The sequence below is a fragment of the Amphiprion ocellaris genome, chromosome 19 (assembly GCF_022539595.1).
Source record: "Amphiprion ocellaris isolate individual 3 ecotype Okinawa chromosome 19, ASM2253959v1, whole genome shotgun sequence".
In the NCBI taxonomy this organism is placed as follows: Eukaryota; Metazoa; Chordata; class Actinopteri; family Pomacentridae; genus Amphiprion; species Amphiprion ocellaris.
Genome location: NC_072784.1, coordinates 27,119,372 through 27,140,498, shown reverse-complemented (window position 1 = coordinate 27,140,498; position 21,127 = coordinate 27,119,372). Strand labels below are relative to the sequence as shown.

General features: G+C 41.9%; 1 protein-coding gene across 1 annotated transcript in view; it reads right to left on the bottom strand.

The window, feature by feature from the left end:
- grin2aa (glutamate receptor, ionotropic, N-methyl D-aspartate 2A, a) overlaps window positions 1-20,458 on the bottom strand; it is a 176,778-nt gene extending 156,320 nt beyond the window's left edge. The window contains exons 1-2 of the mRNA XM_023272532.3: window positions 19,701-20,458; window positions 9,478-9,972 (exon numbers count right to left, since the gene is read on the bottom strand). Of these exons, the coding sequence (XP_023128300.2) occupies window positions 9,478-9,969 (492 nt within the window). The 5' untranslated portion in view covers window positions 9,970-9,972; window positions 19,701-20,458. The remainder of the gene's footprint in view (window positions 1-9,477; window positions 9,973-19,700) is intronic.
- Window positions 20,459-21,127: the final 669 nt, after the last annotated feature.

The window sequence follows — 21,127 nt, the reverse complement described above, 5'->3', positions numbered from 1 at the left end:
TAGTTAAATGACAGCGCGATTTAAGCCAAACAAAAACAAACGTCTCCACACCATAATTGGACAAACTCATAAATGATGCCATAAAATGTGATTTCTCTGCACTCTCTCTCTCTCCCTCCTTCCCTGCCTTCCACTCTGATTTGCTGTTTGACACGAGCAGGCGGCAACAAACATCAGAGAGTTTGTGTGTGCGCGCGCATGCATGCCTGTGTGTGTAATTATACCGCCCGAGGGTAGACAACAACAGGGATGGATGAATAATGTCCTTTGATCACAGTAACACCACGCACCCACATATCTACTACATTATCGCTGGCAGTTACATCAGGTGTGTGTGGTTAGTTGTTTAAAAAAAAAAAAAATGACAAAAAACTTTATCACTCTTCAGCTACCAGCCGCCATGACAGCTGTCAGGAAATACACAGACATATGGGCGCAAACACAAGGGGGTATTAATATGCATAATCAGAAATAATCCAGGCATCGATAGACAAATCTCACCATTATGGATCGAAAATTACATAAACACACTTGGAGCGTGTGTCCAGTGTTTGTGCGTCACAGTTTAATTAGCTGAATGGAAACACTGAGTAACAGCGGCTGATAGAGGGCTTCCTTTTTTAACCAGCGCAGTCAGTCCCAATTCTAGGGCCAGGGGGTAGGACAGCCTTTCAATGACAGTGTGTGCTTGGACTTAAAGACCGTGACAGGGAGGTCACAACTCTGGGCTAAATTGCCATGACTGAATGTTTCACCAGAAAAAAAGAAAACTCATTCTTTCCAGCAGTATGCTGAGATATAGCATGGTCTGTGTGCTACACTGCCACCATCTTACATGGTTTATAGATATTTAAACTGTTAAAATACTTCAATCTGGTTACAGGCAGTTGTTTGATTTATTTAGTGAATAAAGCTACCCCAGCACAAGCTATCTGGCAAAACAATGCTGCAACACAAATTTATGGCAATGCACCTATGCACGTTTATGTAACTTAAAAGAAATAAAAACTCTTAAATTGACACTTTTTTAAAATTATATCCATCAATAAAAGAGCAGTCAGAGTTTACTGGGCAGGATTCAGGATAGAGATCTCATTTTCTCACAAGCTACCCCACCACAAGCTATCTGGTGAAATTAAAAACTGCTGCAACACAAATGTATTTAAGTGCAATGCAGCTACACACATGCATACAAGCTAACAGAAACAAAAACTCGTAATTTTTTAAAAATAACATCCAGCCATCCAACAGATGATCCCAGCAAATCTTATGTTGATTTTCTGAAAGGAATGCTTTTTTTCTTTTAAAATGCACCATCTGTGATAGAAAGTGCAAAAACATCAAGAATCATCAGATCTTTAAGGAAAACAACTAAGTGTAAGCTAAAACTTGGGGTATTTCATAAAAATCCCTTTATTCTAAATGTCTTCTTTAAAAATTGCCTTAAAAAAAATCCCAGTTTGCAACAGATTTTGTAAAGAAAACGAAAAATATGTGTTCTCAGTCTCAACCAACAGTCAAAGGACAAAAAATGTCGAGATTTTTCAGCTGAACTGCAGGCTGTGTTTACACATATAAGAGACAAGGATGGGACAAATACAAATGCAAGTATCTATTACAAGTAGAGCAACATTGTTTGTTTTCAGTATTGGTAACACCGATGTGCACTTAGAAAAATGTTGTAGATGTCGATGTTTTGTTTTTTTTTTCGATTCTAGCAAAATGAATGATCCAAAAAAAGTTAAACTTTTGTCTAACTTTGTTATACTGCACAAACTACATACATTTTTGAGCTTCCTCTATTTCTATTTATGGTTGTGCTGATTCCATAGGGATGAAGGACTATATATTGTTGTAGAAAATGAGCCCAATTAGTAAAAAAAAATAAAAATAAAAATGTAGCAGTAGGAAAATGTGCCAAGAAACTGCTCAGAGGGTTAATCTACCATGCATGTCTCTGGACTCTGGGAGGAAGTTGGAAAACCCACACAGGCAAAGGAGGGACATGCACTTCCACAAAGAAAAGAACCAGCACTTCAGAACCTTATCACTATGAGGCAACAGCTATACAACCATGCAGCTATTTTTTTTTTTTTTTAATTTATGTGACAAGAATTTACTTAAACCCTTCTAACAACTGTTACAATGGCTTTGGTGTTTTTCTACAATGGAAAATGGTTGTTTTAGTATCAAGTACAAAAAGCAAGCTCTTTCTTTTAGGCTAATGTGGACAGGAGGAGCCATGGATCAACTTAGAGACATCTGCAATCCTGCATCTCTAGCTACAGCCACCCCACAGTGATGTCAGGAGATGGATATGTCACTCACTACTGATTGCTGAAGGGAAAACAACACAAAATCACCTTCAGCCCAACAAGAAGTGCACTAACTTGACAAGGCAACATGAGGAATGAACCGAGTTGATTTGAATCCATTGGATTACTGGGCTAAAAACACATTCCTCTTGTTGCCATTTGCGGTGGCAGCATGTAAGCTAGCCGATGCAGCACACATACAGAGCAAATGGCTGTCTTTGTTCAGCCTGGAATTATTTGGGGAATTGAGGACTTCGTATTCAAGCCAGTTCCTGCTCCGGATGGGAGTGTTTGAAGGTTAATCTGGAAGTCTCAGACTTACCCTTGAATGTATGAGGAATATGAAATGTGTGCACCGCTACGCATGGCGCACAATATTCTTTCATTTGTTTGAATCACTGAATAATTAATTAAGCAGCCCATGTAGATGAAGTGTCATTTTTTTAAGTCACTCTGGGGATGAATTCTGAAATGAAAGCAATGTGTGAGATCACTGTACAGCGACAAGGCAACACATACCTATAGCGGCACACTGCAGAGGAACATTAAAGAGCATCGCAGTATTTTATGACTCTTTGAACACTTTTTGTTTTATTCAGAAGCAAAGTGTTTGTTTTTCTAGCACAGGCAAAAGCAGAGGACATCTCCCCTCGCTACTGTTAACACATCCGGCGCATACAGAACCGTGATTTAATTCATGAGGTGTGTGCTGCTAAAACAAGAGGAATGAAGAACAGAAAAGCTGCAAAACGTGAGCAAGATGAGACTAGACATGTCGATAGAGTTAGAGCAGACAAGATGGAGGAACACACAGCTAAAAGTGTTCGTAACTAACATGATCCAGTTGCCATAATTGACCTCTGAGCGAGTCGATAACCATTTAGCATGAGAATTACAAGAAGCCAATCAACAGGGCCAGCCACACGTACAACTCCATAGCAAGGCCTGGTGAAGGAATGAAAAGGGAAGCCTTAAAAGGTTTATATAAGATGGAAACAGAAAAAAAAAAAAACAAGGAGATAAGAATGCAAAGGTAAGAAAATGAAACAGTGGATTTGAAATTCTTTTTAATTACCCACATGGTTTTAAGGAGTTGCCTGCTATGGGTGCTACATTACAGCTGAACTGCTCAGACTACAGCAAGGGAAGATATTTTTTTCCTTAATCAATAATGAATTCTTTTCAATACAGGCAAGTGTGCATTATTCAACAAAGGCTGAGAGATGTATGGGAGGGAGTAACACAAGGAGATACCGCATTTATCTAATTAACAAACAAGAGTGAAAGACAGAGATTAGTGGGATGGAACAGAGGGACAAACAAGGAGCAACAAAGACAGAGAAAGTGAAGATGAGGCATATTTACTTTTACTACTCGGCCAAAGAACACGGCGGAGTTATGTGACGACTGATGTTGTTTGTCTGTCTCTTAGCAACATTACTCAAAAATAGACCTCAATGAAATTTTCAGGGAAGGTCAGAAATGACAGAAGGACCAAGTGATTAGATTCTGGCAGTGATGCAGCTTATAGTCTGGATCCATGGATTTGTTAAAGATTTCTGTATCATTGCAAGACAGCATCATGGCGTCACTGTAACTATGACAACAAGTGAACACTACGTCAGCTGCCTGCTGACGATCACATGATCCTACTACAAATCGACCGCTGCAGACCACAAATTTTTTAAAGATTTCATTCGTCGGGAATCATACAACCACTGAGCAGCCTTGGCAGAGTACTGAGCTCTCTGAGTGCTTTTCTTGTTTTCTAAATGGTAAAGCTCTCAGATTGTCTTCTCCAGAGGTTGACATGGAAATAGCTTTGACTGGAAGTCATCAGCGGCGAGAGATTTAGCCTCCGAGTGACAGGCAAAGGAAAAACACACAAACACAGAGAGAAAAGTGCATGCAAAGGTACTAAAGCACATATACGCAGGGAAATTTCACACACGTCCGTGCACACACAAGTATGAAGGCGTAATCACGAATAGACAAACCCACTGATGGTCTTACAAGGCGTAATCATTGGAGGCAAGCTTCTCTTCATATTTCACATGAGGATTAGTGAAAATCTGCATGGAACACAGCGGCACAAAGAAGCCACTACTTCAGAGGGTAACTGTATAAACCTGAACCTACAGAGGGTGAGGAGTTATATAAACTTTAAAAGGAGGGGATATGACTGTATGAAAATGTTACAAGGAGAGGATATGGCAGAGAACACACTAGAAGAATCCTAATCCGTGTCTCTCACCAAACAGATTTAACTGTTGGTCTTATATGTGAGGTGAATAAAACACATATCACAGACACTATACTTTATAACTGGCAGAGTATCTCTCCATATGTAATAAATTCTACAGTCCAGAACCTAACTTTTCATGTAGACTGAAGCATGTCACCTGGCTGCTTGGACCATCGACTACCTCACCAACAGACCACAGTACGTGAGGCTTCAGGACTGTGTGTCTGATGTGGTAGTCAGCAGCATGGGGGCCCCACAGGGGACAGTGCTCTCCCCCTTTCTCTTCACCCTGTACACATCGGACTTCCACTACAACTCTGGGAGCTGTCACCTCCAGAAGTTCTCCGATGATACAGCCATTGTTGGGTGCGTATCTGAAGGGGACGAGCGGGAGTACAGGATGGTCATCTCTGACTTTGTGGACTGGTGTGAGCGAAACCATCTGCAGCTCAACGCCAGTAAGACGAAGGAGATGATCGTGGACTTCCGCAGGAGGAGGACACCCCGGACTGCACCGGTGAACATCCAGGGTTTGGACATTGACATGGTGGACACATACAAATACCTGGGTGTTCACCTCAACAACAAACTGGACTGGACACACAATACAGAGGTCCTGTACAAGAAGGGCCAAAGTCGTCTCCACCTGCTGAGGAGACTGAGGTCCTTTGGAGTGTGCAGGACTCTGCTCAGGACATTTTATGACTCTGTGGTAGCGTCTGCTATTTTCTATGCAGTGGTCTGCTGGGGAGCAGGGAGCACTGAAAGGGACAGAAAGAGACTAAACAGACTGGTCAGGAGGGCTGGTTCTGTCCTGGACTGTTCCCTGGACTCCATAGAGGAGGTGGGTGAGAGGAGGATGTTGTCAAAGCTCACATCCATCATGGACAATCCCTCTCACCCACTGCATGACACTGTGGGGTCTTTAAGCAGCTCCTTCAGCAGCAGACTGAGACATCCACCCTGCAAGAAAGAGCGCTATCGCAGGTCCTTCATCCCATCTGCTATAAGACTTTACAACATCAGCATCACTGGCTGATGTTAACATAAACTGGACTATATCATTACCACCCCAAACCATAAAATTTGCACAGACATTCTTGCACTGCACATCTTTGCACTTTTAAACTTTATTTTTATTTTTATTTTTTCTGTTAAAAATTTTGCCACCCTTGTATATATTGTAAATAAAACTGCTGTAACAATGTAAATTTCCCCTGGAGTGGGGAGAAATAAAGAACTTTATCTTATCTTATCTTATCTTATCTTATTTCTGTTTTTGTTACATTTTACAGCATTTTTCACATCTTTGGCCTCCGCCAAACCTCCTTATTTTCCTATTAAATGTACAAGATTCTGTTGTAAACCAACCATGAGCATTCTCTAATGAGTCCTAACAGTTGATGAGCTGTTCTCAGGTGAAATTTCCGTACATCCCCAAAATATCCAGGAAAAAAAATTGAATTTCACACATTGCAAATTGGCTATTTACACATTTTACAAGCCCAGGGGGGGTTTGAAACAAACTGTCACAGTTTTGTGTGTGATGTAGTGGCTGAATAAAAACCATTATCATCTATGTGAAAGGTTTTCATTCACCTGAAACAAACATTACATCTTAACCCCGAGGTACAGAAAGGTTTGTGTGAGCACTAATTTCGTGGAAGGAAGGAGACGTGCACAGCACAGCAGGGGCAGCATGGAGATTTAAAGCTACAGACATGGTGTGAGGCAAAACAAAGAGAGGACAAAGTGCTGGGCTGAGCATGCTAAAGTGGATTATTTTCTCCTGATATGTTACCAGAGAGGAAACACTCCTGCTGTCAAAGAGCTGAATTGCTGCTGTTTGAATGACACTTGCTGACAGGGGAAATAACATGAGAGTGTGTGTATGTATTACTCGTGTTGTGGGGACATAAATCTGCTTACACAGTCACATTGTGGGGAAGAAACAAGTCACCTTAGCATGAATCAGTAAAGTTTAATATGAAGACTTGGTTTAAAGTTAGTGTAGCTTGGGTTTAGCTTCAGGCTGTTGTTGTTGTGGTTGAAAATGAATCAAAGTCCTCTGAAGCGATGGAAACACAGGCTGTATGTGTGTGTGTGTGCAGCTGAAATAGTGTGGCAGGTGCCAATCAGGACATTCGGTAATTCCCCTCCAGTCAACATCACCCCTGGTCAGGATGAGGGATTATCTCTCACCCCTTCATTCCTCTGCCTCTCCTCTCCACCTCCTCTACTCCAAATCACACCTCCTCTCCACCAACACTTATCCCGGTCTCTCCTTTCATCCACTCCTCTCTCATAGAAAGGCGCCACGTGTCACATTACAGAATCAATAAACCATTAGCACAGTAACTTTAAGACATTTGTATATTTACTGAAAACAAACAAGATACTCGCTGAGAGGATCTACGGTCGCAACCAACTCCTGCATGTGTTGTTGTGGAGCGCAGGGCCAGATTTGGTGGGAAACCTGCCGGACTAATGTCTATTCTGCTGGAAGATTGCTTTATGGCATGAAATAGGAAGAACAAGCAGCTATTCTTCTAAAGCAACTGGAGCTAAAGATTTGTAAACAAAGGGATTTGGAAGAAAGAGAGAGGTTTACAGAAACATAATATATCCTGAGGAAATTGGCAGAAAAGAAAAGCACACACTTGGGGCACTAGGTTGGTGGGAAAGAAACTGTGGGATTCATAGTGAGTGTGGTGGTAGTGTTGATAAACATCTAAACTAACAAAAATGTCAGAACTGTTTCATTAGTTTAGTAAATACACCAAGATATATTAGTGTTTCAAACTGCTATATGTAGCATTTTCAATGACAGTTTGGCTAAGACGCTTTCAAGTCAGCAGGGTGGAATTAATGGATATTGGATTACATTTACTCTCATTACAGTAAAACAGTAATTTATGACTTAAAATCACATAAAAAGTCAAAATGAGAGCTTTTTGGGGCCGATACCAATAACGATTTGTAGGGAGCAAATTCTTTGCTCATCTCATGACTCGGCACCACCATCTGCTCAGCTGTGCTATGTACTCTGCTACATGTGCTTCCGACAGAGCTAACAGTGTTGGAAATAATGGAACAGGATCACACAATTTCTAAATGAAATCAAGCATCATTTTCTCAACAAAAAAAAAAACTTACATCAGACAACATCTGCTCCATTACTGATATATCTGTTAGGCCAATATCGGCTGATAACGTCAGCCAACTGATATGGCAGTCAGGCTCTAGCCTAAACTAGTGTCCGAATGTAATCTCAGCCTCCTTCAGATAACATCCCTAAAAGATTACATGTACCTAATGTGTCTGAATGCACTGTATATTCAGTGGTCAAGTGTCATTGGGGCAATGGGTGCAGACATATGCAATTGGGACTAAGCAGTGTGTGAACAGCAAAACAAATGAACAACAAAATGCAGTAAAACTGAGGAAGGCATCACAATCACACACAACTGTGCAGCTCTGTTTTCGCTTTCTTGTGTGTGTTTGCCAACTGAATCCATTGCAGAACTTATACTGTCTATACATCTCTGTGTTGTCCGCTGTAGTGAAGCTGTAATGCTGTAAAAGTGGCAGGTTATTTGATTTACGTTGCTTAATATTGCTACATAAAGTCTGTAAGGGCACCTACAATGGTTGATTTGTCTGGGTTATTCTGGTAAGGCTACACTGACAGAGGTAGGAGAAGATTTATAATCAGTAGCATGCACAGGTTGCAAATTGCTTGTCTATGAAGAAGAATTAATAGTTGGTTTGAACATGAGAGTTCAATGTGGCTCGCCTGCATGACGTTCTGCTACAGTGTCGGTTGCACTAACATGTTAATGCATTATTCTGTACCTTAAAGGTTTTCTTTAATTTAACAGCTCATTAAAATGAGATTCATAACTATACAGAACATTTCTCACCTTCCTCTCCTCCCTTTTAGTTGTTTAACTTAGTAATGTTTACTCAGAATATCTGTTTTTTACTTTTATCTGGATGCATTTTTACACGTATAACTATATTTGAGTAACATTTCTAGTTAACAATACAACAAAAAACTTGAGTACAATTTTCCAGTGCTATTGTCACCCTTGCTAGTAAGCCTTCTTTGATCTTCCGGGCTAATAACACAGTTAAGAATAGCCACATTGTGGATCTGACGAATTCCAGGAGCTAAGCAGTGACACATGAATCCACACAATCATGCGGCGTACATCTATTCCCATTCAGGGTTCACAGTGATTGGCAGGCGAGGGGCAGCGCCTATTCAAATGAGGAAACCAATCAAGGCTCTCACACCTTGTCTGAGGGAATCCTGCACAGTGAATGGAGATTTCTCAGATTACAGCTCACTGCACCACACAGTCAGCGTTAGCCAGACTACGGCAACACCCACTCCTTTCATGTTTCCTTCTCTTTCTCTCCCTTCGCCTTTCTCTCTTTAGTCACTGTATCCCAGCTTCTTCCTTTCCTCCTGTTCTCCACCTGCCTTTCAAGTTTCTTCCAATCATTCCTCCAACACTTCTGTGCGGATACTTACCTCATCCTCCTACAATCTTTTCTTCCTCTGCATCATGTCTTTCTATCTGGGCTAGCCTGGTTCCTCTCTTATTTCTCTATAAACCAACCACATTGTTATTTTGCAGGGTGTCAGTTAACGAGGAAGGCCTTACAATTTTGAATTAACAGGCTATTAACTGCAACAATAGTAAAATATGTAACGCCACAACTTTTGGCAAATCACTCCAAACCAAACAACTCGACAATCAATCTTCATTCATCCATCCACCCATTTAGATCATACCCTGCTCTGCATTGCACGGCTTCATCCATTCATAGGCAACATCCACATTCTTCCACCAGTCATCTATTCACTGCCCATGCACACACTCACAGCACCAGTTTACTCCTCCATACCTTATCGGCCATGATCATGGATGACCCTCCATGAATGCCCAGGATGGGTATGAGCGTCTGCGAGGAAATAAAATCCAAAATCTGGGCGATGGCCTCCTGGTCAGTGCCATCCCCGAACACCACGCCGTGGATCTTGGTCCCAGACATCAGGTCGCACATGTGGGTGATGATGCTCTTCGGGTCAGTCTCGTTGACCAGCAGTGTGACCACGTTGACGTCAATGGGGTCCTCTTTGCTCCACAGCGCCCGGATGTCCCGGTCTGAGATGTAGCGTGTGCGTCCCAGGATCACCGCAATGTTCAGGACCGGCACTTTCTCCGAGCCACCGCCGGTTCGCTGCTTCTGAGCTGCCGCAGGGTCGGCGATCATGGTCACGGCCACCAGGAGAGCCAAGGAGAGCAGCACGCTATTACTTCCACTGCTGCTGCTACTCCTTCTACTCCTCCTCTTACTCCTTTTGCTGCTGAGGGACATACTGCCAAACCACTTCATCCCCTGTAAGGAGAGAGGATGAGGGAGAACAGAAGAGATGAAGACAGATCAAAGAGTGGAAGAGATTGGAGAGAGAGGTGTGGAAAGGTGGAGAGAAAAGGCAGGAGAGATAAATTGTTAATGCACGGCTCTTTAAACCCACACAGTCAGGCAGCTACTTTCCTTCTTTCATACTATGTCACCTCAGTAACTTTCTTAAACACATAAACCTCGTGGGGAGGGAGATGGCCTTGGGAGGAAAATTGTGGAGGGGTGAGAGAAAGAGAAGCTGACTAACACGTATACACTCTATGGTCACGACTGCGAGGATCAGATGATTCAGGACCAAGCTGTGCTGTTCACAAGAGGCAAGCAGACATTTACACAGGTAACAAGAGTAATATCTTAACACTCAACCTTCAGCAAAGGCTGACACAGAATTTAACAACATAATGGAGATTCAAAGAGTGAGACCATCCATACCGAACATTTAGATACTTGTGGTTATATTAAACTTCTTTTCAATTATTCCATTATTTGTCATGGTGTGACAGACAGGTTTAAAAAAACATGTTTATTGTTACCATCAGCCTCAGCTGAATTTAGTTTTTATTGCTAGTTGGACTAAGAAGTGAAACATTATACTTGCTCAACGTTTTCAGCAGTGAGAATGCTAGCTTGCAATTTGCTCACTGCACAACCGTACCAAAGTACAACTTCACATAACTCCATTCCTTCAATTCTTCCCATTCTTTGTCTATGTAAGCAGGAAATGCAATGCATTCTGGCAGCACCATGATGCGCTTTAAGAGGTTGGCCATTGCGCTGTAAGCTCCTCATTTGCATATAGTTTAGATCTTTATGTAAATCAGGGGTGTCTGGCCACCACTCTCAGGAAATGCAGAAAACAAGCAACAAATGCATATCTTATTCTTTGTCTCAAACGTCTGGTGAACTGTTTTCAGAATAGAAGTTTCCAAACAAGCGGCCATGTGGTTTGAAATCCAAGAGAAGCAACCTTATAAGTGAAGCCTTCGTCCAATCAGGTGCATCTAGTGCTGCCACAGCTGTTGAAGCGTGAAGCCTTAGTTAGATTATCAATATTCTACCATAACTTTGCCTATTTGTACGCCCTTCAAGTGTCCGGTGTTGGGAAGTGATGTGATCCCTTATGTATAAAACTCCTTAGGTACCATTAGTCTTGTTCATAAAGCATAACCAGCATTTCAGATTTGGACAAACTCACAGCGTTTAAATGAAAAAAAGAAAAAGAAAAAAAGAATCAAATACAGTTGTTCTACATTATCACAACCAATCATTAATTCCATTTTCATGCAGTTGGTACTTCTACAATAAATCCATAAAAGTTAAAGTTGCATCCCAGGCATTGGTTAAACTCTTAAAAACGCTTTATATCAGTTACATGTAACGATTTTTTTCCATGAAAATAACGTCTTCATGCTTTAAAATGACTTAACTGTAACTCTACACAATTGACTCTTAAAAAATTACAGATCTATAAAGTCTCTGCTTCATTTTCCACCCACCCCTCTGTTGTCCATTGCAGCTTGAGCACACCAGCTCATATGTGACTCACAACGGCAAGTTGCCATAAAAGTTCAAACCAGACACTGATTCTGAAGAAAAATAACGACAAAGCTGACAGGATTGGTTCCTTATGCTTGTTACATATAAAAACACAGAAGGCTGAATGTGTTTTTTGAAACTGTCATTGGGCTGCTGCACTTCAGAAGCAGAAATACCCAGCCATGAGGTCGATTGCTAATTTTGCTCATGATAGCTCTTCTAGCATAGAAATAACATTCGATGGACATGCTAACAAGTAAAAAAAAAAAGAAGTGATTGTGTTTTGATGGTCTCCTCAAAGAGTGTATGAATCCAGTGGGTGTCATACTGAGAGTTTGGATTTCTTCAGAGAGGGAACTGATATATACAAATCTTTTCTGAGCCTGCAGAAAACTCTGATGTGAATAAATAACAAAGCTAAATACAATGCTTAATAAAGTCTGCACACCCGTCTCTACATGCAGATGCTGGTTTGGGAAGCTTTTCCTTCTGTTTATTAGATAAAATAATTGAACGTTCAGAGTGTTGACACAGCTGTCAGATAAACACACAGAGATCAGTTTGTATCCCAGAGGTAAGTAGGAGACAAATTACATAAAGGCTAGGAACAGACCAATATGATCCAGTGAGCACTATAAATAGCTTGGGATGCCAGATAGTGTTCTCTTGTTCTTTTGAAGGAGTTCTACATGCCCGAGACAGGGGGATGGGGGGATGGAGGGAGGCGATTCTCAGCTGTAAAAAGGTTATAGCGGGACAGACAGAGTGTGCGATTACAGGTAAGAGGGTAACAGCGGTTGCTCTGCACCAATCAAACAGAAAGGCAAAGCATCCCCATCATCTCACAGCAATCACAACCTGTACAACCCTTCTCCCTACAGACAGAGCGCTCCCCAGCCTTCCTTGGACACCCAGCGCTCAGAGAGCATAAAACATCATCATGTGTTGGAAGACATATGAGCAGGTGTGCTGAACAGCGGAGCGTGAGCAAAACCATAAGGGCATGAAACATATGGTCACATAATGCGTCCATGTGTACCGCTGACGATTTATAGATTCACCGACAGGAGCGCAGGTTTTTGCGTCGGTGCAGAGCCCATCGGGGCGTGATTGATGCGCAGGGGCTGCCGTTTATCATGCCACCGTTGGAGGCAGTGCAGATTGAAGCGCTGAAGTCACAAGTTCATAAGAAACTCGTCCCATTTACAAAACATTCCCAGCCATAAATGACAAATCAACAGCGTGAAAATCATAGCAAGATCCATATGTTGGCAGTCAATGTAAAAGCATCCACACGGTAGAGTGGAGCAACTCATTTTTCTTTGTCTATTTGCTTCTTAGTTAACATGAGATTTTAAAAAAATATCGAGTCAAATCAAATTAAGTGGAAAGTTCAGTCAAAGCCAAGGAACAAGTAATTAGTTTTCAGTGAACATCTGAATTGAAGTTAGGAACCTCAAATTGAACATTTTTTAATTGTATGAAAGGGCATTTTGTGACTTTTGGCTATTTTCTCATGAGCTTGTGCAGATAATGGCAAAGTGTTTAGATGGGCATAGATCTGATCGAGATGCAAGCTGAAAATACATCTTGGAACTATTAAAATAAACCACTTAGTATAACATTAGCAGGAGTTTGCACCCTAATTTCAAGTTTTGATCTTGTTACAGGTTGTGGCACTCCTTTGTATTCACCTGCTCCATTTTCTTCTGGGCCTCATATACCACCAACTGCTTTTTCAATGGCCTTCTGAGTTTCTCATTTGCCATAAACTTTTTCATAGGTACCCCCCTCACAATATTTTTTACCTAATAAATGCAGTAAAATACTTTATTTTGTCATATTTTCCATGACCTGTCAACCCTGTCCGCCCGAAGAAAGAGACAAAAGCCGTGTCTATATTGTCTATTTCCAAGTATGATGATGGTTTTTAGATTATTTTCTGTAGGCTAGGATTTGTCATACCTTGTGATTTTGTAATGAAATTGAGACTGCAGTGGAAGGCTCTGTTGTGAGCTGAATAATGCATGGGGGCTCACTGTGTCATCCTGTGTTTTTAAAACAAGCAGAGGACTCCTTGTCCCCCCTGCCCAACTGAGCAGAAACACTGTTAGAAAAGATCGGAGGATGAATCATCCAAATCTCAGTCCATTCACTGCAGAGAGAGCACTGATGTCTAATGGAATCCCAGTGTCTCTGTCAAGAAGTCATCATATTCGCTTACCAAAAAGCTGTAGGATTACATGGAGGCTTGCCCTGACAGCTTGTGAAATAATTCAGTTCTACACAACTGGCATTTATTTGCATCGCGGGCATTAAATACATCATGCATACATTACGTCAAGCCCATCATCTGTACTTTGCTCATACATTTCCACATGCTCATACTGAGAGTAGAACCACAGCCTCTTGTGCCGTTGGTCACAGAGTAGCATCCAAATCCACCGTCCGACTGTGAATGCTAACTAACGACCCCTCAGCTTCAAAGGTTGAGTGGCCTTTGTCTGCAGACCTGTGCAGCTGGTTCCTATTCAAGGTTTTGCTCAAGAGCACTTGAGCAGGGCGAGCTCTTCTTGTCAAGAGAGGCCCTCCACGCTGAAGGACCATGTCCATAATTACCGGACCACCCTGCTGCTGCTAATATCAGGTTATATATTACATTCTGCTGCTAATTTAACAGTATCACTGGGGTCATCGTGCACAGTTGGGTGCGAGGTTACAGAAAAAGTTATGAAGTGTCAGCACAGGTGCTTATTCAACATACTCTGGCCTACAATACTATCATATAAATACTTCCATATGCACTGCATACAAATACCATATATGCATGAACTCAGGTACCTGGTTTTATTCTTATATGACCTATTAAGGTTGTTACAATATCAGATTTCCCATGATTTTGCAATATCTGTACGCAAAATGTGTAAATAACATTCAAATTCATCCTTTACTTTACTATGTGTTTTGTCTACTTTTTGGCAAATGAATTACACTCAAACTACGACCATAACTGGATGTAATTTCTGTGATGCAGTCTGAACCATATAGATACTGCTGCTGGATTGTTCACAATATTATCATGTGTATTATTAATATGGAATCAATATTCCATGTGCTTTTTAAAACCACCACAACTGTCAATACTTGTACGATACAAACTGACGTTCAGAGAGCTATATGACCATTTTAAAACACGCGGTGTCCTCCCTGAGAAATGCTTTAGAGAAAACAAACACAAACCCATCTTTCACTGCGACCGTGCTTGGCAAAACCAGGTTCATAATAAGGGTCAAACTGGCTCCAGTTTGGTGTTTTGTGATATTTGTTGCAGCAGGCGAGTCCATTCCTGACAAGATTATCTTTCAGTTCCGATTGGTGGTGGTGGAAATCTGACAAAGAAACTCTGCAGCATTACAGGGACATTTTGGGGGAGCAGTAAAAAAAACAAAAAAACAAATAGAGGAAGTAAAAGAAATGCAGCGGGTGGAGAAAGTAGTATAATAGGAGAGAGAGAGGGAGATAGAGAGGGAAAAGGAGAGAAAAAGAGAACAAGAGGACCCCCAGCCAAATCGTATTGGGCAGTTTGTCGTCACACAAAGGCTACCGTTTCTTGGCACCACAACAGTAGATGATGTTTGGCAGGCGCATCCATACTACTGGCAACTATTCACACATGCACACACACACACACACACACACACACACACACACACATACGCTCATACTTCCTACCTCACACAAGCCACAAAGTAATTACTCTCTGCACAAGCACATATTAATATCAAATCTTACCAAAATCATCCTCGGTGAATTAGAATCTAAAATGCATTTTACAGGTTTTAGTCGTCCGTTTGTTTCACGGTGTGTTGAATGGGACTACACACAGACACAGAAACACACACACTCCTGCATGTGAAATCTCTCATTGCCACAATTCCCACACGGCTTCATGGTCGCAAAGCCCACATTTCTGGTCCCCACACACAACTAGGTTTCACACGCATCAATAATTCAGCTGCATTATCTATACATGATGGTTAATATTATTGCATTTACTGCTGCGGTCACATTTGTTCTTCTTTCTATCCTCCCAAATTGCATTAAAATTAAATTAGCATACTGTACACACTCTATGTATATGATTTATTTACAGAGTCAGCTTCAGGATGATACTGAGGATGATAAGTGTATGTTTTACTATGCTGCGATCCAGAGGATGCATGTGTACGTGTGTGTAGATATTATGTTATTTTTTCTTCCTTATCCGTCCCACACCGGCTCCTCCATTACTTTCATTCATCGGCCCTTCATCTTTCCACTTAACTGTCCATCTTTCCTTACATCTTCTCCCTTCAACCATTTTCTCCTGTAATGCATTGACTAAAACAAGATCTTTGAATAAGTTATACCTTAACGCAGTCTTGTGTATCCTCGGAACTATTGATTTTTCTATTCCCATCTCACATCCTCACCTTTGCAGTGTCAATCTCTCCTTAAGTTTACTTTTCCCACACAATTTTACATCAAAGATCAACAGATTCAACAGAGGATGCAAGGTTTATCCAAATGTTGCCAAAATTGGAGTTTAAAAACATGTGCGAAACTAATTTTAATTCATTTCTGTCCTGCGAATATACTAATGATCATAGAATTTGTGCAGGTAGTACACAATCATGCACAGTTCCAAAACAAACTATACATTTCTAATCATTTATTTTGCACTTCTGTTACTTTTTGCATTATGAGACCATATAGAGCATTAGTCTTTGCTATCTAAGTAGCTTCTAATGAGGAAAACTGACTCTAAATTCTCTGTCAGCTGCTCAAAAATCCAGCCTCTTGCTACCACTATGCTAGACAAGTACTAGCATTTCCCTTTGGTGGCTTATTTGACTGTTTCTTGGAAGCTTATTTCCTGACCTCACTAAACTGTAGATTCACCCTGATCCTGCCCCTTGATGCCTGAACTGTACTGCAGCACACTTCACCGTCCCTCTTTCCATCTTTCCTGATCTTCCTTCTGTCCACCATTGTGCATATTTAATCACTCCTCCATTGTTTCTGTTCCTTCTCCTCCCTCTGTAACTGTATGCCCAATTATGTGACTAATTCAAAAATAACTCACTTCTAAAATAACTCAGATCTTGTTCTCCATTTGTTCATCTTCCCCTTCCCTGCCATCACTCCCCCTGTATCTCTATTTCTCTCAACTGATTTCATTCCCCAAGTTCTGTTTCCTTCTGTCTCCTTCTATTTCAAGAGTTTCATTCTAAAATGAGATTCTGCCATTTGAAGACACTGCATGAATATCAATGTGCAGCTGGAAATGTAGGTGTCTTGGCCTTTGCATATGAAGTAACCATGTGTAGAGGGTTTAGAACCGTTGTTTGAAGAATGTAAGACAGTTGTTAACCTGTTTTGTTGTTTGCGTTGATAGTTGTGATAATCAAGTCTATAAAACTGGGAAATTTACTGTATTTCTTTTTCAAAATGACACAACAGAAAGCCTAACCTTTCGTTTTGTGCGTGTCTTTTCAAGACTTTGTGTAAAACACAAATTGCAGACACAGTCAACTCGACTGATTATACACCATCAGATCAGCTTGCTAGTTAAAAATGTTGAGGAGTTTCCTAAAGTCTAGTGACATCATCGTGGGAGATTGTGATCTGAGCTTAGTGGCTACAAAACAGAAAGCTTGCCAATTTTTTCTTCTCGGCACTGAAAATCTAGCAAACAATGCTGGATCCAATTTTCGAAACACCTCAAGTTTTGCACAGGAGTCGACGCACATTTTCAGTTTCAACTTTGCCCATTTTACCCCTTTAAGTAGCCCATGAAATACCCAAACCGTTCCCACTGTACTTCTGACATTCTTCCCTTTTGTCACCTCATTCCTCTACCCATTTTCTCCCAGCCATTCACTCCCTCTCTTTCTCTCTCTCAAGCCCCAGCCATCTGCTCTGTGTGCCCTGACATGTGCATGAGCGCCCATGAGAAGCCCAGTGGAAGTAATCGTCTGTTACCACTCAGGCTTCAACATGTTGTCTGCCCACTGCACATACCTCTTTAGGTCTCTACAAACCCACCGTTGTGTGTGTGTGTGTGAGAGAGAAGCTGACAAAGGAGTGAGGTTACTTGTATTCTCTCATAATGGATGTTAATAGTGATGCATGCTCTCTCTTTTTTCTTTCTGCAGCTGATGCCCAATTCACACCTATCCCTCCATGTTGGAAGATTACAGTTTGCATCCTACAGTGTCCCCCTCACTCATGTATTTGTGGTTCTTTTATCTGCATCAGTCCCTTTTTGCTTCATTAGCATGCGGACTAGAGCATTGCATCTCTTTCTAAATTTTCACGTCTACTTGCTGTACTTGCTCGACATGTAAAACATTAATTTTGCCAAAACATATAAAGGAAAACTGTGTAGAAACAAGTTACATATTGCCATACAGGTTACATTGTTATGTTACTTGATATATTTGCAGTTTGAGGCGGAGAACTGAGTCTTGCGGCGTTTCTGTCTTTGGAATCTGTTATCTGAAGCCATCTCTGAAGGCCGGAGTCAGAGGTGCTTTTGGGCTTCTTTTTTTTCCCCCCAGCCATGAACAACGGTGATGATTTTGAAACACCGTGCCGCTGCTTTGCAGGAGAAATCTCCTCTGGAGTTGTTCTGGACTTTGAATTTAACCCTTTACCATTTTTCAGAGGTATCTGCTGATTGAATCACTTTGCTAATGCTGTCTTCATCTATATGTAAATAAAGGTGTATTAAAAATCAATCACACCTCTCTCTATCTCCCTCTCACACACACTAAATCTCACTCTCCTACTCTTTCATCTTCTCACACACCCAGTTTCTTCTTACATCCTTCTCTCAAGCCTCTGCTCTAGTTTTTAGGCCAAAAAAAATGAATGTAACAACACTTCAAAACTGTATTTCTGCACACGCAAACACACAGTCTTGTTGAGCAGATATTTGGGGGGAAATCACAAAGCACCACGATTATAGTCTACAGCAGGATCTACACTGATGGGGGAGGTGGTGGGCTCATACATTATTTCCTTTTAGTGTCATAAAAGCGTGGATCGGCTTTCCATGGGCTGTACATAACGCTTTTACATGGACAGAGAGGGAGAGAGAGGGAGCTTTTCTGTGATAGGAGTACTGCGCTTCAACAACGTGACTGAATCCCGAGAACAGGAGAGAGGAGAAGGTTGGGGAGAGTGAGGAGGGGAGTTTAAATTCATTTCGATCTCCCCCATTAGGTTCAATGAAGCCAAGACAATACAAGTGCGACCCCTACTGGTTGAACCAGGGCCTGCCGGCCTCCTTCTCCTCCTCCACTCGTGGCCAAGACGCTCCTTACACTGGGAAACAATTTTTTTTTAGGGCAAAACCCGTGTACACTTTGTGTCACGATTCAGCAGTGCACAGATTTGTCCCGATAACTGAATTAGAACTTCACAAAAATAAATAAGAGGCGCTTTCTCGGAGACGTCCCTTAATGGAACACTGATTGATCGTCCTGATATGGGATGGAGAGGAGCTGGAAGTTGTGCCAACCGCTGCCTCTCCAAAAAAAAAAAAAAAACCTGCAATGTGTTATCCAACCTCCGAATAAGATCAGCACAGCCATCCTTTATATTGCCTTAATCTCATCTCTTTCGGTAAACCATTGGGCGTCTGTGGTTGTACTGCATACACAGTTTGATTGTGGTTCATGAGAAACTACCAAAAGATGCACATTTCTTTGCATTTCTGCTCCACAGTTAGTCTATGTGTGCAGATGTCTCTGCGTTAAAGGGATAAACTGTTGTGTAGATGCTGTACACTGATGCGCTTTGAAGCTCCCTGCGCTCTGCTCTTCACTGCACCAGCGTTGGGAATTAAAAAGGGGGAATTACAGCACTTGATGTGGAAGCCAAAAAGAGGGAAGAGTTTGATTTTTACTGCTTGCATTCAACGCTGCCTGCCTTTTCATCGTTTAAATCCAAGTTGATCGTGTTTTAGGGACAGCTGTGGGTGCCGCACTTTGGATACGGGACGCTTGTGGGTAAAAACGAAAGAAAGAAAGCCAGATCAGCGGGCCAGGAGAGGGCGAGAGAAAGAGACGGTTCGTTATCATCAAACCCTAAATTAAAAGACATGGAAAAGTACTTACAGCATCTCCCTTCCACGGAGCTCCAAAACAGTGGTGTGAGATGACATTGCAACAGTCCCTTCTCTCCTCGGAGAAACCATGCAGCCTCTGATGGATCACTCTCACCAAACACTGCACAACAGGAGAATAAAAGAAAAAATGGGGGGAAAAGAAAGAAAACCTCCGAATCTCTGGCAATTAAGTATTCCCAACGTTTCCAATAATAATAATAATAATAATAATAAATGAATGAAATCCCCCGTTTTAGCACTTGGCGAGCGCGCAGCTGCGAATAATAATTAAAAAAAAAAAAATCACTGTTGTTGTAATCCAATCTTCATTGTGTGTGCGCCTATGCTGCTGATTCTCCACTGCAATCTCTGCTGGCCCCGCGCATTGTTGGGGGACTCAACCTGCCTCGGTGTTGATTAGAGCTCCCTGGATCCCGTTATTCCTGTCCCGAGAGGAGAGGAGCGCAGAGGAGGGATGAGAGGCAGGCGAGCGGCGGCCGGACGCGCACATAGACGCACATGCACACAGAGCACTACAGTAGAGGCTCCGGTAGCCCGCAGACCGAGCATGGGACCCGCTACCACCGTCTCTCTCTCTCTCTTTCGTCGTGCACGTGTATGTGCCAAATGTGCCCGCGTTTTGGTCTGTGCGTGTGCCTGTGCGCTCCTTCTGCAGAGGCACAGGCAGCTGGATGGATAGACGGACTGGCGGTCCGTCGTTCTGTCGCTCTCCCTCTCTCTCCCTCTGCTGCTCTCTGCGCTAAGGCTCCATCAGAAGTCGTTCAGTCATAAAAAAGAGAGGGAGAGAGAGAATGAACAGGCAACAGGGAGAGTTCTGCGAAACACAAATGAATCAGGCGTCCTTTTCTCACACAATTTCGCCTTCTCCGTTCTTATTTTTGCCCAGAATAATCCTCTAACCCCCTTCCAGTCGTGCCTTTTAGGTTTTATTATCCCAAAAAACTGGAGCGCAGAGAAGGAGCGCAAAGAAAAATATAATATTAATAAATGCCACATGAATTAATGAATCGCTTCGCCCTCGGTTGCCACTGTGGATGAAAGGTTGACACATGATGCGTATCCGCAATCTGACACAGACGCCTCCATTGCTGTGAAATCGGTAAAGTGTTCTAATTATCTGTGCTTTAACCTCATTTGACCCACCTACGAGTTCACACTGAAGTTTCTCGAGTTGCTGCCGCCTGCAGAAGTTGTGGTTCACCGTCCAGATGAGAAGTTGCACAGGTAAGTGAGCACCAGCTGATCTGCTTCCGACCCGGAAACAGGAGGTTCAGGCCTTTAGTTCCTCTGTCCGGCTGAAATGCACCGTGGGGAAAAAAAAAAAAAAAATCCATTAAACCTGTTTATTTAAGCTCCAGGCCTACGGTTGTTTTTAAATTGGGAAACTCAAATTTTAGAGGAATGTTTCTAATAATT